A 16,178-nucleotide genomic window follows, 5' to 3' on the forward strand; every position below is an offset into this window, starting at 1 on the left:
GCTGTGTGCACACTATGATCTAGAAGACCAGAATAGAACATCAAAGCTGTGTCAGTTCATACCAGCATAGCAAATTACAACATTAAGAATACTTCTCAGTACAAATGCTGGAATACTAAAGATTCATCAAAATAACTATCACAATATGGGTCTATAGCAAAACCTAGGATTAAAACAGGGAGGACATGATTTGCTAAACACAAACAAAGCATACGGGGAGAAAAAAGGAGTATCAGTTTGCTTCATGCACACTAGGACAACATAAGCATTTGTGTCTTATAAGCATAAGAGAAACACCAAAAAGACCAAACAAAAAAGATCAATTCTCTGTGGAAGTTCTGCATCTGCAGGGTTAGTACAGTGACACATGCCCATGACTTACATGTCGAGGGGAAGAAGAATCTGGCTGAACGCTCTAAGACCAAAATGAAAAGAGGCAAGTTAGGAAAGTTACCCAATCTACAGATGAGTGTATTTACCGCCCCCCCCGCACCTTTCTTGATTAAAGTTCTTTTAATAGTAACTACAACAATTTTACAATTGTCAAGCCACTCCACAGCCTTTAAACAGCGCAATATATTAAACCACAAAACCTGTTAAAAGAGTATACATCTACAGACAAAGTTTAAAAATATTTTTTAGAACTTTCCTTTTAAGACACAAAATGTGTTACGCGCTTTAATTTTAAATCTAATTTCCACTCTAATAGTTAAATCATAAGGAAATGAACAATCATTCTTAAATTATAATAATACCATTAATAATTGTCTAGTAACAAATAAGATTCTGATTAAAAATGTGCTTAGATATGAATGCATTGAGGCATATCCACTAAAAAAAAAAAACAAACCAAAAAACCCCCCAAAAACCCCTAAAAATCCACAAAACACCAAACCAAACAACTTCAAGTTTAGTTTGCAGGCTGTTTTGAACCAGTAAGAATGTGTTCCTCTTTGGGAAAACAGAAAGTGCATGAGAACAACAAATAAAGGATTGTTTAACAAACATATGCAGAACCATTCTAGTGAAGTGACCTTGTACGACCATCTACCAAACTTTCCACGAAGTTCAAGTTTACTGATTTCTTTTTAAGTGATAAACATGCACTTTTTTCCTTAAAGCTCTAACCTGCAACACCCAACCAAAGTTATTTCTATTGCTTATAGAAGGTGAAGATAGAAATTGAAGTACCTTCAACAGCGAGTACTGACAACTGGCTATTACCAGGCAGAACTGGAAGACCCAAATATCCTTGAAAAAGCCCTCTATAAGAAGTACAGAGCCCAGAAATGCAACTAGAATAGCTAGGATGACTGCTAACACGTTTTCAAGGATCTCACGATTCCTGTATTAGAGGGAGAGGGGAAAAAAAAAAAAGAGATAATTAAAAGCTAACTACGTCTAGAAAAAGCTGCAAGGGAATAGTTCAGGTCAGCAGTTAAAAAGAGCAATGCTGCTGGTAGCAAAGTAGTTAAGAATAGATTTGATCTTGCATAGACTATACTAGCAACACTGTCCTTTAGCAAAGCTAGAAGCTAGCAGGATTTCAATGATAGCTGAAAGCAACTAGTATCTTACGGAATTGAACTTTAAACAGAGAAAATAACTTCAGCAGATAACTTGAGAAATATTTCAAATGCTCAACCAGAACCATGGTCTATAATATAAATTTATATTCAAGGCCCATATAGCATGATTACAAGCCTGTGAGAGATATACACATCATAGCTGATCTGTATACAATCTGTAATTCATGGTTTTGCAATGAAGAAACTAAAAATATTCTCACTTGGCTAAGATATGCCAAGTGGAATAAAGAGAATTCTGTATGATATTGCTTATGAACAGAATTAATAGTTTTTCTGCCTGGACAGAATCACTACTATATTGTTTATCTCAAGAAAGTTCATTACCAAAATTGACATACTCTACACATTTCAGAAGCTGGTAACTTGCGGGGGGTCACCTTTGTTTTATTCCACTAGGTAAAAGTAGCAGGGACAACAGGTTACAGTATTAGATGACCCTTTGGAAAAATGCTTTGAAACAGCAGGTAAATTCTCTCTCCACTTGCTGAAATAATGTGTCTGCCAGGTTCTAGACGCTTTCAATTAGTTTTTTGAAGGTTATTTTCTAGCTTTAAAGATTACCAACAAATCTCTCTTTCTGACCATTCAAATATGTTATCACCCCACTCCTGCGAAGCGAGGGGTTTGGGTTTTTTTTTTTTTTTTCACCTTTTTAGCATTACTGGAGAAGAAGAAGAGTAGCCTTCATTATTTTAGAAAAACTGCATTTTGTATTATTTTTTCATATTTCAGAGTACAATTCTCTAAGGATAGCCTTATCTGTTTTACCCTAGTTGTTATTTTTTAATCTTTACTTTTTGAGGTCTAGTAACACACGAGGATCTCACCTATCAAATAAAGCCAGAAGAGTTAATCTATCAAAATTGATGCTAATCCAAATCTTAGGCAGGATCCAAAAGCGATAGTACTGCTTGACTTTTTGAGCTGCTTCCTCTGGAGGTTGCATGTGGTCCTGAAGGTCAGGGCTCAGGTCAATATCTTGCTGCTCCAGCAGATCTGTATCCATGGTTAGCAGCCTGTTCAACCTGATCTGAGGAAGAGAAATCTAAAAGAAAGTCAGTATTAACAAAAGCTTATTTTTATCATATCACTGTCTTCTACTGAAAACTGCTTTGGAAAAGACTGCTAGAGATATTTTGTCTCACTTTTGAGAAGTTGTATGTTAAACAGTGTCAGTTCTCAGGCTTCTACTTACTTTTCCTGTCCTTATCATGGCAAACAAATAGCACTGGCAGCAATAATAGTTTGCATACATACAACACAACTGTTTGGCATTTTAGCATACACCTTATTTCAAATGAAGTATGAACATGTCTTCCAAGCACATTATCTCATTTACTCTGAAAACTTCAAATTTGAAGACAAGTAAACTGATACGTGAAGAGGAATAACATATACTACAAGAATAATCCAATTCTAAATTTAAATAAATTAGAACACATTTCTTATAGTCAGCTCATATGCATACGCACCCATGCCAAATGGTTGTTCTCGCACAACAAAGCAACATACGCATGCACCAGTGGTCAAATTCAAACTCACTACGTTCAGAATATACTCGGAGACAAATGAAAAATAAGTCTCCTCTAACTAGTCAAATAATATTTATGACTGACTGTATTTCTCACTTATTTCGTTGTTTGTCTTTCTACAGTTCTCTTGAAATCACAGTAATACTAACAACCATAAAGGACATTTAAGTAGAGTACTCAGCAGGTCAAAAAGCAACTACTGTACATGTGTCATCTTTAACAGGCCAAGAAACATCTTATGCACTGTCCTTTATTCTTAAACAATATCATTATTAAAATGTCATTTAATGAAAAAATCTTTTAATGCATAGAGTAAAATTTAAATATGTCACCTCTAAGTGTCAAAATCAAAGGGTTTTTTTTCAGTGTGGTGGGCTTTTTTGTTGTTGTTAGGGGGATTTGGGGGGTTTTTGTTGTGGGTTTTTTTTTCTGAAACACACAATTATCTTAAAGTTTAACATTCAGCTTTTTGGTTTTGAAAAATTTTTTCATGACTAACGCATCAGTGTACTGTAACTATGCTAAGGCAGCTATTCCTTCCTAGAAAAATACTCATAAAACCAAGCAGGAACACTCCATTTCTAAAGCCATTTCAAAAGTAAAAAATATACTATGTAAAATAAGCTGTGTCAGCAAGCAAGTGCTTTTGACAACTTCTTCAAAACTTGCTTTCTTAAAAGGTAGAAGCACCATAATGTAACATTCGGTGCACTAATAATAAATTGTGGTGGAAATTTCCATTTAGGCACATGGGCTAAGCTTTTACAAATATGAGTTTGCCTTAAATAGAATCATTCCCTCCAACAGGACCACATGGACAAACCAACAGCACGTAACAGGTAATGCAGCCTCTTTTTTGAAGGGTACATTTTCAAGAGGGATGGTGGAAAGCAAAGAGTGTTTCTCTAGCAGACATCAGGTTTGAAAAGCACATTCTTGATCAAAAGCATGGCCAGGCAAATGGAAGTGTCTTGCTCCTTTGCCAAATGCTGAATCCATATTTCATTTTCTCTCTTGATTAGGTCATTAGGTACTTCATTATACTTTGGTTTCCTCACTTAATCATGATCTTCAAAATCATGACCATTTGCACTGCTTTCATGACACAGTGATACAAGACTTCAGAATTAAGAGTACAGGTACGTCTGCACTTAACAATATAAATTGTTTGAGGACACAAACCTAAGGAATTCTAAAGCTATTTTCAGTATGAAACAGTGTATCCCTCTGCCTTCCCCCTCCCCTCCCCATCACTCCTTGTGTATGAATTAAAATTTTGTACAGCAGATTCCAAATACCGTTTTTTAAATTCCTTCCAGGGAAATTACTGAAGTTTCTCTTGGTCAGAATACAAAATTTATTCTTTCTGCTGCCTGCTAATCTGAGTAATGCAAGGCAGGAAAACTCTGTCCAAGTTGTCCAGTTATCTCTGGAAACCTTTACAAGACATCCAATTTCCACGTGATTTAGAAAATTCCTGTTCTTTAGATCAGAGGAAACCATTTATATTTAAATTCTGAAGTACTATGCAGAAAGATGAATTTGTGTGTACATCTGAAGACATTGCAACAATAAATACTTTATCTTCATTTAAACCCAGGTAAAATTCCTTCTTAAAGAACACAGAACTACCACATAGGATGATTAATCAGTGCTATAAAATTGGAAAGTCTTCTGATTTTTTGCATGCTTTAAAAATAAATAAGAAAAACTTACTAGATCATGTGGATAAAAGCGAACTGAGGTAGAACTCGATACGTGAGAGTCCGTGTCACTATAAGAACAGGGGAAAGACTTCAGATTATAAAACTACATTTTATTTCAACAGGCCACTAATTTTCTAGTGTCCCAAATTAATTTTGACTCATTGCAAATTTTATCTAAAAACCTTTAAGTTTTTTCTTTGATCACAAATTTTAAATACAAATATCCACTTAATCTCGTGTATTGTGACAAATCCTGTAGTTATAATAAGTCAGGAGACTCTTTACCCTTACCCTTGGTATAATTTTCTCAACACCTAGTCTCTAACTTGTCTAACAAGGATTATCATGACAGTAATTATTCCACCTGAAAAAACAAAGACATTTTATAATCTGTTAGCTACTGATGTATCAACACGCATCACATATCTAAAGGAGTGCACAGTTCGCTCTGTGTTCACATACAGAGTTCTTATTAATTCTATACTGCTTTTACCAAGGTCCCGAAACTGCCACAAATAGTACATACTTAACACAAGTATACTGAGTTACTTAATCTTCAATTGCTTTGAAAAATTTAACTTTAAATAAACTTAAACTTCTAGTAAGAAGAGCAAAATTACTTTGCAATTTCCATTCATTAGAGATCAGGAGAAATTTCTCTTACTGTATGAGAGTCCACATCCAACCATTGCTTTTTCCCCCAATTTTGGGTATCTTTTGGATGTTTGTTTTCCATGTAAATCACATGGCTGTAAGACTTGTATCAAATTTATGCAACTTCCCTTCAGTTCCTTGCCTTAAGATAAAAACATTCTTTGTTATCAATTTTACTTCACTGAAACTCAAGTACTCTCAAAAGCTGAGATCTGATTATTTGGATGTGGCCAGTTTGTTCCTTCCATTAGCACATATAACTTCATAACAGCAGCCATCAGCAAAGCCATTGCATCTGGAACATGCAAGCAGTAGAGGCAGGCATTGGCAGCTTTGTGCAAGGAATACAGAACTTTTTGTCAAAGTTCAAGTCTACAAAAGGCACCTGCACACTTTCACAAGACAGACTTGAACTGGGAGCTTTTACATTCATTACTCCATAAATACAATAGCTATTCCACCTACACGTGGTGGGAATTTGTAGTGTTCAGCATGACACAATAGACTCAGAGCAGTTCTACGTGAAGTGGATGGCGGGGGAGGGAGGAGAGGAGTAGGTTCTGGGTTGTTTTTCTTTCTTCTGCCTCCTATCCCTTCAGAGAAAGAAAGGGCATCTTTCCAACAGCAGATGAACTTTCCAGTATGCAGCTAGCTATTTCAACTCTAAGTCAAGATGTAACCTCAGGCATGTTAACACTTCCATGTATTGTTTCATGCCATCAAATTTATCAGTTTACATTTGCTTCACAATTGGAAGTTCATTTGTAAATAAGTTAATAGCCATTACGGTCAACAGCCATCTACTTTCCCCAAACCTGGATTAAATCCTTTAAGAAAGGCTTTCTATAAACCAATGAAAAATGCATTTGTCAAGTTCTCAGTTTGAACATTTATTGCTTAAGCTAATAGTAGTTTCATTTTCTGAGATTTATTTAAGTGGAGAAGATTATTTATGCAGTTAGTGTCATCTTCTAGTAAAAATCACTTAGGTTTCAAAAGTAAAAGTATATGGATAGTATTGTATATTGATTATTTTTGCAGTCCATATTAAACGACCTTTTAAAATTAAAATCACAGATTTTGTTGCAGTAAGACACGAATCATCACTCTTGACTGGCCTTCACACACACCAGATGTTGGATGCTCTTCTTGCAGCTGGCTCAAAGTTCACAAGTGACATGTCGCAGCCCCCTGTCTCGTAGAGCGTAGAACTGAACTTACCTATTAAAGAAAAGGTCAAAAGCAGGTCAAAATTTCATAATGTTTCATCCCACTGGCACTAGTTTCTATTTATTAACTTCCTACTGAAATCAATTTAGACATTTAAATTTACATCAGTGTCAAAATGTAAAATGTGATTACATAGTAATGTGTCACCAGTGCAGACAAGACATTAGCTACTCGGCCCTTTCATAGCATTTTACATGACATATATACAGTAAACTGCAATATTGAATTAAATTTTTAAAGTTTGTATTTACAAGGTGTCACCATTAACACAACACAACAGAAGCATAGTGTAAACCTCCCCCCCCTTAGAGAATAACCAGGCAAACAACTTGCAATGACCAGCTTCTTCAGTTCTTCCCCACCCCCAGTAGACCAACCAGTAAATCATTCTCTATTAGCATTTAAGAACCATGGCATTTAGCTAAGGCAGAGATTCCTCAAGTGTCCTGAATAAAATTCTTTTGAGGCACATGTCTATGTGAAAACAAAGAGTGAAAGAAGTGGCCTGACATACTTCTAAGTTTTATCTCTAGAAAAACTAAAAAAGGAATTGCAGGCAGAGATTTATTCTATAAGCCAGAAGCAAACACTTCAATGTACAAAGACTGCAAACTAACTTCTAAGATAAACCATCTGGAGCTACTGGAACTCCATTAACGATCATTTCCTAAAGTTGTTATTAAAAACCTTTTGAATTAATAGTATCAAGCTATTCCTAAATATATAATTAACAAAAAAGTAGCCAGAGATTATAACTCAAATGATAAATTACCTTACTCACAAATATGATGCTTTTACAGTGCCCTTCTCCCACAGTAGTCTGATCAGAGAGATAAGCATTGTAATTTCCCCTGAAGGCCAGGTTCAATATACTTCAGTTCTGAATGCAGGAAGCTGATTTTGAAATAGTGATCTCATACGAAATGTTCTGCCAATTTCTCAAACTCTTCTAGCTCAAAACCCTTCTTAAGCCACAATGCATAGCATGCAATATTTTAAGATCTGCTCATACAAAAAAAGAACCCACTTTGGAGCATCTGAAGCAAAAACCGCATACACCTCTCAGCTGCATGTCTTGCAGCTTGCTCTTCTTCTGTTGGTACAGAATAACAAGCAGTCCCAGGAGAGATACCTAACAAGATCAGAGCTTCCAAACTTCCCCCTTTCTGTAAGAACACAACCTGCTTCTGATATAGTAGGTTTTGACACATACATTTAAACACACTATGATCCTGCTCCAACTCCTCTTCAGAGCCACAGACAGTTCAATTTAGAATTGTCTGAAAGCAAGAAGGTTAAAAACCTCAAACTGGATGATTAAAACCAGTGAAATTAAGGAAAAACACTGGTATATTGAAAGTATCTTCACAAAGCATTCTGCCTTCAGAGTAGGCACTTCAGACCAACCAGATACCACAGCCGTGCTAAGGCCACCATCCTGGCAAGGCAGACAGCTACAGAGTTCAGGAGTCACATGCAGCGTGCACCAGAGCTCAGCAACGCAACAGCGCTCTCTCGATATTTAATTACATCTGCTGTAGACGTTTATAGGAAACACAGGAAACAGGTGAAAAGTTCACTTGTTAGGGTTTTTTCCTCAATAGTTACGATTTTCATGAAGTGCTTTAGTTAAATACCCTTTGGTTTTTAATGCATAGTGTTGTAAATTGTTACTTAAGTTTAAAGTTTAAGCTAGCGCAAGACATTAGGATTCTTCCTACAACTAATAAATAACCTCAGTTACACAGGACTATTTCTCAACTGCATCAGTAGAAAAATTTTCAACAGCAGACATGAAGATGTTAGATAACACACTTCAGGTTCTAGTCAGGACTTATGCATAACTTATTAGGGGAAAATCTTCCATGCAACCAGTCCTTAAAAGACAAGCAAGTTTAGATTAAATTCTTCATGGTTTTGCAGTACTGAGCTGAGAGCCTGGAAACTAAATTTTCTGATTTTTAAATTAATGAAATTCTAGTCATAGAAATTAGAATATACTACTTGAAAGATATAATTTCCCATTCTCTTGGGCTGAGAAAATACATGAGACATTTGTTTCAAAAGTAGTTTACTGAACCATTACACTTATGTCAAATGTCTGAAAAGAGCCTCAAGCTACGAAAAACATTCAGCATAAAACACTTCACATTAGAAAATATCTACAGTTCCCTCACATCCAACTCATTTTTAAACCTGTCAAAATACACTGCATTTGTGTTGCTGCTATAAGTACTGCACAGCTATGGTGGGATAAAACAAACCTGGTTAACAGAGACATAGCAAACAGATAGAACACTTCATTCCAATTGTTTCACACATACTAAAAAAACAGACTCAGGTTTTGCCATACTTGCAATTCACTCCCCCTATTTACACAGGCTTCCTATTGAAAGTTAGCTCTGTCAAGAAAAGTCTGGCTTCTCAATAAAACTAAGTTGCCTCTTCCCCTTCCCCCCTCGCTTTAAAAAAAAAAAAAAAAAAAAAAGAAAAAAATCAAAAGGCTCCCAAAAAGCCTCAACTCATCCAAAGCAGAAAAGATGCCAGGACTATTCAGTGCTGTTGAGGACGCAAACCCTAAGGTTTGACTGAGGATGCCACTGCTGAGCTCCAAAGTCATATCAATTAAACACTGTTTAAACTGTGCAAGGTAACAGCAGTTTCCTCACAGCACACCCAAACTCTAATGAAAGATCTGAATGCTCGTAAGATTCAATACGTATGGATACACCTAATGTTTTTAATTACCCTAGTAATTTTATCTCCTTCCCATTCCTAGCTCTCCCACAGCATTCTCTGAAATATTTTTGACAGCATTACACTGAAGAAGCTTAAGAAGAAAGTGTCTTCTTTCTCCAAGGATTGCTGTTTCATCAAGTTGTCAACAAATGGCAGACTCAAAGGCTTATTTTTCAAATCAAGAAACAGAGCCAACAGCATGTTCGTCCACTAAACAGCAATGCTTGGAACATCTCCGCTCCACCAGCTCAAAGGGAGAGCGGTGAGCTCTTGGCAAATTAAAGTCCCACAAACAATATTCTATTCGGGTCAGGTTACAAAAATAACGAAACCAAGTCATTGATACTCAGGCACACAAATCCAAAATACATCTTTGTTCTGACACGAGGAAAGGACAAGATGAATGCACTTTTGAAACAAAGAAACTTGTTTCAAAGAAAGACAAAAATATCTCACCATCACGTCCAGAGACAACATTGCAACAACAGTTCACACTGTACAAACTGGTGTTCCAACACTTAGGGGAATCAATGACAGCAACAGGCTGATGAGCTTACACAGATGAAACCTGGACAACTGAAGTGGCTCAGGATCCAACCAAAATGGTGCTTTGATGGTTTCCTCAGCTATGTTTTCACTACACTTCCCAGTTTTCCATCTAATAAATATTACTTTGTTTTAAACCTTTCAAACTATTTCTGAAAATTGGTAACACTTTTTGAGATGTTGAAGCCTATGTCATCTTTAGATCATTAAGATATATTCATCTACTACTTACGACAATATTTTTAAATCCTAGTCAGCAAAATCAACAAAACCATCAGAATCTGAATACTCAGTAGCATGCAAGCAGCTATCACTTCTAGAGGTCAAAATTTTACCTTCAGCTGCAGTACGAAGACTTACAAGTTCTCAGAACACCGCAAAGCAGTTCATTTTTTATTTCTGTATGAAGTCTGTCAGAGTAACTTACCTATTATGTAGAATTCTACAGATTACAACAGGGGTATTTTCAATAGGAACAGTGGCAAGTGAGTGTTTATTTTCTACTTGTACCTTTGAAAATACTCCCCCAATCCATTCCAAAGAAATTAAGTCTACTTTACTATAAAAACATATTGAGGAACTGATTCCAAATTGTTTGTAATAAAATCAGTGATCAGGCTATATATCTGTATTTGGAGAAAAGTTTTGATCTCCAAGACCATCCAACTGCCTTCATAAATTAAAATACTTCAGTAAACGTGAAATATTATCACTTGCATGTAAGTAAGTGATACAATCAGAAGTCCAACACAGCAGCGTAACTGTATTCTAAAGCTCCAGATGACCAGTTATCTCTTATCACAAAAGCAATATTCCTCAAAACAAAAAAATCATATAGCTGAGGACAAGAGGTTGTTATTTCACCCCAGTTTCAGAGACTGGGCATTTGTTCTGATAACCCAGTACTTGGATTCCTAACTACTTCATAAATTGTAACACTTACAGCCTTTGCTGCAAGCACTGAAAAATCCCACCCATTACCTACACGTCTCAAGAATCAGGTATTAGTGATAATAAAAGGCATCAGTACTGGCACACTGCACTCTGAAAACTGTCATTCACTTAAGTCCTGGTATGTGTTTTGCTGCTTTCTGGATTCATATTATATTAATCCTGCCTATAATCACGGCACTTGGTCTGTCACCTTTCCTTTCTGTCCTGCATTCCTCCTGTGATTTACTTCCTGTTTACTGCTCCACATTAAGCTCCTTTTCCACCCTTTCAAATTCCTTCCCCCTCACAAAACAACAACGTAATAGATAAATATCTTTCTACTTCAAACCTGGAAGGTTAAAGATAACGCCTCAAAACATCTCTTGCCTTACTTTCAGGACAATGCCCAGTTAAAGATGACTGTACAGTCACCAGACTAGATGTAGGCTAGGTATAATACCATTACAGTTCATCCTTCATACAATGAGCCACCAGAATCAAGTAACAGGCACAAGTCTTTAAAGCAAACAAAAAATTAAAAATTGTATGTCCTGTTAAGAGCTGCAGCTTGACATCAACATATAAACAGAAATAATGCATAAGCAGATACTGCATTGGTGCACAAAAAGTGTCCTAAACATGGGGGCTTTTAACATAAGTTAACACACACACAGTTTGTTTTTCAGATGATAATAGAATTTCAGTAAGGAAAGAAATTCTTACATGCATTGTACAGAGATATATAATCCCACCTACTACATTTGTCACTTAAATTTCCAGTTACTGTAAATCAGATTTTGTTTCAAAACCTTTTCCCCAGCCTCTATTTTCAATATTTTTTCTGCCTTGGGCAGCCACAGCAATTTCCACAATGACAAAGAATTGGTCGTATTTTCTGCATTGCTTTGATCAACATCAGAATAAAAGTTAAAGAAAAAAAAGAAAAAAAACTATCTACTACACTCCCCCACCCCCAAACCATATACAATCTAAAGTAAACATGGTCATCTTTCACCGTAAAGGTATCTTGGGACAACAGAGCAAAACCAACAGCCTTAGATTTCAGTGAAACAAAACAGCAGTGTTACTTCATCCCTGACTGAGGATTATAAAAAACACCACCTACCCCCAGCCCCCCCACCCGCCATGTACCACTTACAAGAAAAGATACTCTCCCTTCTTGTCAGGCATGATAAAGGAACCATACACGTGAAACCTTTCACCACTTTACCCTAACAAAAGACAGTACCTGTCACACAAAGCCTGCTACACAAACTAGAAAATTAATTTTCCTAAAATAATAAAAACAGATCTTGCCTATAATGGCTGCTTTCACGCATGGAAGGTTTCTCAACAGATACTCAGAGCTTCAGTTCAGGAATAAATCCCTGTTATACACCAGATTTTTAACTGAGCAGATCCTGGAAGCTTTGTGCCTCCCAAAGGCAATGTGCTGCCCCATATAAGCACAGTACGCACAACTTCAGAAGAATTTAGCTATATAAATTTCTGTAGACTCCAATACACGCCAAGTGCAATGAATATGCCTTTTTAGAGAGCCGGGATGCAATGTTGAATTTCTTACATCATCCACTTTGGTTTCTACTACAACAATAGTAATACATCTTCTTAAATACCTCAGGCTTAACTAGATAGTAGATTAAATCTTGAATTCTGTAAAACTTGATTGTATGTTGGGTGAGATGAACCAAATCCTTCAAATACAGTAACAGTGGCTTTAAGAATAAATCTCAGTGTTAACCTTGGACAGATATAACCAGTATCTCTGAATTTCAGAGTTATATTCCAGCACTTTTTCAAACAAGAAATAAAAAGGGTCCAAATTAAATAAAGAAATCTTTAGTTTCATGTGATAAGCTTCCACAGTTCAGAGATACATACAGGCATTCAGACACAAGTCATGATTTTTCTATGTAGAACTTAGCAGAGCCACTGACTCTAAAACAAAAATTATCACATAAGTAGACTGTGTGTATTTAGCACAACTTCAGTTGAATTTTATAAAACACCTCAGAGAATGTCGGCATTGTTTTCAGTTTTGCTCATATTCATTTTTTCCTTATACTGCAGTTAGATGTTGCACAAGAACGGCAACTCGTTAGCCAAACTCATATTTAAAGGGGTACCACAGCCTGGCCACTCTTGAAGTCTTCCCCACTAGTGGAATAAGATGATAATTCATTTATCTTTTAGTACTGGGTTACAGTAAAGTCCAAAACAAGTGTTTGTCAGTGTTCTGAGCTAACCTGTATTTTTATTACAGCTGGCAGCCACTCAAAATACTGTCACTAATAATTATCAGTTCTAAAGATGCCCACTTTAATAATCTGAATAAGAATTCCATATTAATACTTAAGTCATAATTAATTCAGGCCATGTATAGATAACTGCAAAGAACCCTGCCAAGAATTTTTCCACATCTGTCCCTGCCTTACTGCATCTCAGGAGATCAGTCACCTCTTATGACCACCTCAACTTCCCTCTCCCTAGCAACTTTATTAGCTGCACAGAAGTTAATAAATAGTTAAGAATACTACATAAAATGGACTATGAAGAACTCAGGGGCACTACAAGGCTCCATACAATCATGGCATTTGATATAAGAAAAAGTCCATATTTTCTTCCAATCTCAAACTCCTAAATTAAGGTGTACATGAAAAGTAAAGCACTCCAATTTACAAGAGGATTTTGTTTTTAAAGACCAGCTATGCAAGACTCATCTAAAAAGGAAGATTGAGAATTCCTAGGAAGCACAATAAATATTTTTTTCAGGAACGAGAAGTTCCTCAAAGTTGGTAACAACCTCTGCCCAACTACCTGTGACAACGTTAAGAAAACTTATGCATTACATGTGTTACATTTGCTCACATCACGAAAGCTCGCACATCATCACTATTCGTATCTATGCACCCTTCGTGTGTTTCCTATTGTGCATTTGACAAAGAAAATGCCTGGGAAGAAGTCTGTGGAAGGCAAGGAATTTAAGAGCAATACAGCCTTCTAAGCAATGCACCTACAAGACACAGAAACAAAGCTAAGGTCAGCTGATTTTCACCGCATTATTACCGATACATCTGCCATGTCACCAAGGTTACGTAAGGCCTGCATACCAAGTTCATCGTGCAAACTGCTACCGCCTACAGCAGATGCAGTGGCAGGGGCTGCTTCTAAGCGGGCACTCCCCGTTCTCACCAGCACAGCTGCCTGGCGGGGTGGGGAGGAGGGCGGCGGGCCTCGCTCACCATCTTCAAGGCTACGAGAAAACACGGATTGGGGACACGTTACCAGGGAGAAGAGAAAAACAGCTAGAACCGAAGCAAGACAAGACTTTAATCTGAAGAGGCAAGCTTAAGAGTATAGCATTAAGAAGCCACTTGTTAGGGCTCAGATAACCCACCAGTTCCATATAACAGACTATTTGGATACTAGTTACATCTGTAACCTAGAGATACAGTTTCTGTTCTACTTCTTAAGAGGCAGTATTGCTTTCTAACACCTCCCCAATTCCCATCAAGTATATTCCTACAAGTCTTTATTTGTGGGTGCAAAAAGCAAATTACCGGTGGTTAGTCTAACTGTACACTAACCCGAGGTACCACTTACGTACAGCAGTGCCTTCTCACTATATATAGTTAGGGTCATTTTGCTCATTGATGTATGACCTGATCAACTGCTTAGTTGGCCATTTGGGTATTTTTGGTCGCAATAACATAATCTTTCTTGCTATTAATCTGCACTAACTAGAAAACATCTTTAAGCTTTGTTAGTAGAGATATGCTACCACAGACCTTGTAAGATAACTGTAGTTAAAAATTTGGATTCAGATTTTTTTTTAACATATTAAGAATGCTTATAAAAAAATATTAATTAGCAAAATTTTTAAGTCTATTTTGAAGTTATTTTGACATTACAGCAAAAACTTTATTACTTGGTATTACTACCGCAAAGAAATTCTTCTATACCCAGACACATACCTGCACCAAAAAACAGGTTTTAAAAGTCAACTTAGGCTTCAGATAAATTTGTAACTTTACAGCCATGAGTAGTCAATGCTTGAAAAAGCTAGTTCTCTTCACATCCTTCTCATTGCAAAACTGTTTTATTAAGCTTTTTAACTAAGTTAGATATTTTTTAATAGCTTGTTTAATATTAAACATAGCAAAGTGTCAGAATACATGACATTTACACTTGGATATCACATCTACTTCGCAAGATTAGTGTTTTTATTATTCTTCATTCTGTGCATTTAAAGAACTTACATGGCACAGTCAGCTGTGGGATGCGATGAAATTAAATTATTTTAGACGACTTTATTTTAAAGACTATGGAAAATATCTTAGACATTCTTTTGAGAAAGTCTTTATCATGTGTTGCTTTTAATATTTCACTGTTTCCAGTGTGATGCTACAGTAAGACAACCGAAAAAGCAAGATCTTACTAAGTTGAGGGGTTATATCTGATGTACTTGCTTTTAACAGTATTTTCTAGAACATCTACTTTTCAGTTCTTTTGTTAGAGCACCACTGGAAAACAAAATATGGGTATAAGAACAGGTGTTAAGAAAAACTCATGCAAAAATAAAGCAGACATGCACACAGCTCATGAGGTAAAAACTCCAACTCATTATTTATCACGTTCTAACATACTTTATTTTGAACTTCAAATTCGGTGTTTTGCTGCTGTACACAAGGCCTTCAGTGAGTTACATGGCAACAAAAGCCCTAACGAAGCTCACAGATGTGCCAGCCTTCATTGTCTCCCTTAAGTATTATCAGCAACACCAAAACAATGCTAAACAATACTGCTTTCCCTTTAAGAGTAGCTACGCATCAAAAAAGTATATACAAAGTTGTCCTTTCCGTGGTTATTCAATATCTGTCACAATTGAAAAAAAAAAAACCAAAATACTGACATTAACAGATCACACGGATATGCAAAAGATACATTTATTCTCTGCCTAATTAATAGTCATAAAAGTAAAATTCTGCTTCAGACAGTCACCATACACATGCATACACCATTGACTACATAGGATGCCAATGCGTACTTATGTTTATAGTGCCCAAAACACTGTTGACATTTAGGCAGGACAAAAGCAGGGTGGTTGGTTGGTTGTGGGTTTTTTGGTTTTAAGTTACCAGGCAAAGTACTCTTGTGTCTAATTTAGCATTAAAACCAGCAGAATTTACTAGACCAGGTTTTACTTAAGTATCTACCACTGCCAAACA

The 16,178-nt window shown here is 36.3% G+C and overlaps 1 protein-coding gene across 9 annotated transcripts in view; it reads right to left on the reverse strand.

Annotated features, from left to right (window-relative positions):
* The window catches only part of PCNX1 (pecanex 1), a 96,470-nt gene that overhangs the window by 42,211 nt on the left and 38,081 nt on the right, over window positions 1–16,178 (reverse strand). For 5 of the 9 annotated variants that reach the window (XR_012764624.1, XM_075427297.1, XM_075427291.1 and 2 more), the window contains 6 exons: window positions 14,061–14,203; window positions 6,612–6,702; window positions 4,838–4,895; window positions 2,417–2,634; window positions 1,192–1,345; window positions 383–415 (listed from right to left, as the gene is read on the reverse strand). Coding sequence is in view for 8 of the 9 variants with exons in the window: in XM_075427297.1 (XP_075283412.1) it covers window positions 383–415; window positions 1,192–1,345; window positions 2,417–2,634; window positions 4,838–4,895; window positions 6,612–6,702; window positions 14,061–14,203 (697 nt within the window). In the remaining variant the exon portion in view is untranslated. The remainder of the gene's footprint in view (window positions 1–382; window positions 416–1,191; window positions 1,346–2,416; window positions 2,635–4,837; window positions 4,896–6,611; window positions 6,703–14,060; window positions 14,204–16,178) is intronic. The other 4 variants (XM_075427292.1, XM_075427296.1, XM_075427295.1 and 1 more) reach the window with 4 other exon arrangements.

This window comes from Opisthocomus hoazin, chromosome 7 (genome assembly GCF_030867145.1).
Source record: "Opisthocomus hoazin isolate bOpiHoa1 chromosome 7, bOpiHoa1.hap1, whole genome shotgun sequence".
NCBI lineage: Eukaryota > Metazoa > Chordata > Aves > Opisthocomiformes > Opisthocomidae > Opisthocomus > Opisthocomus hoazin.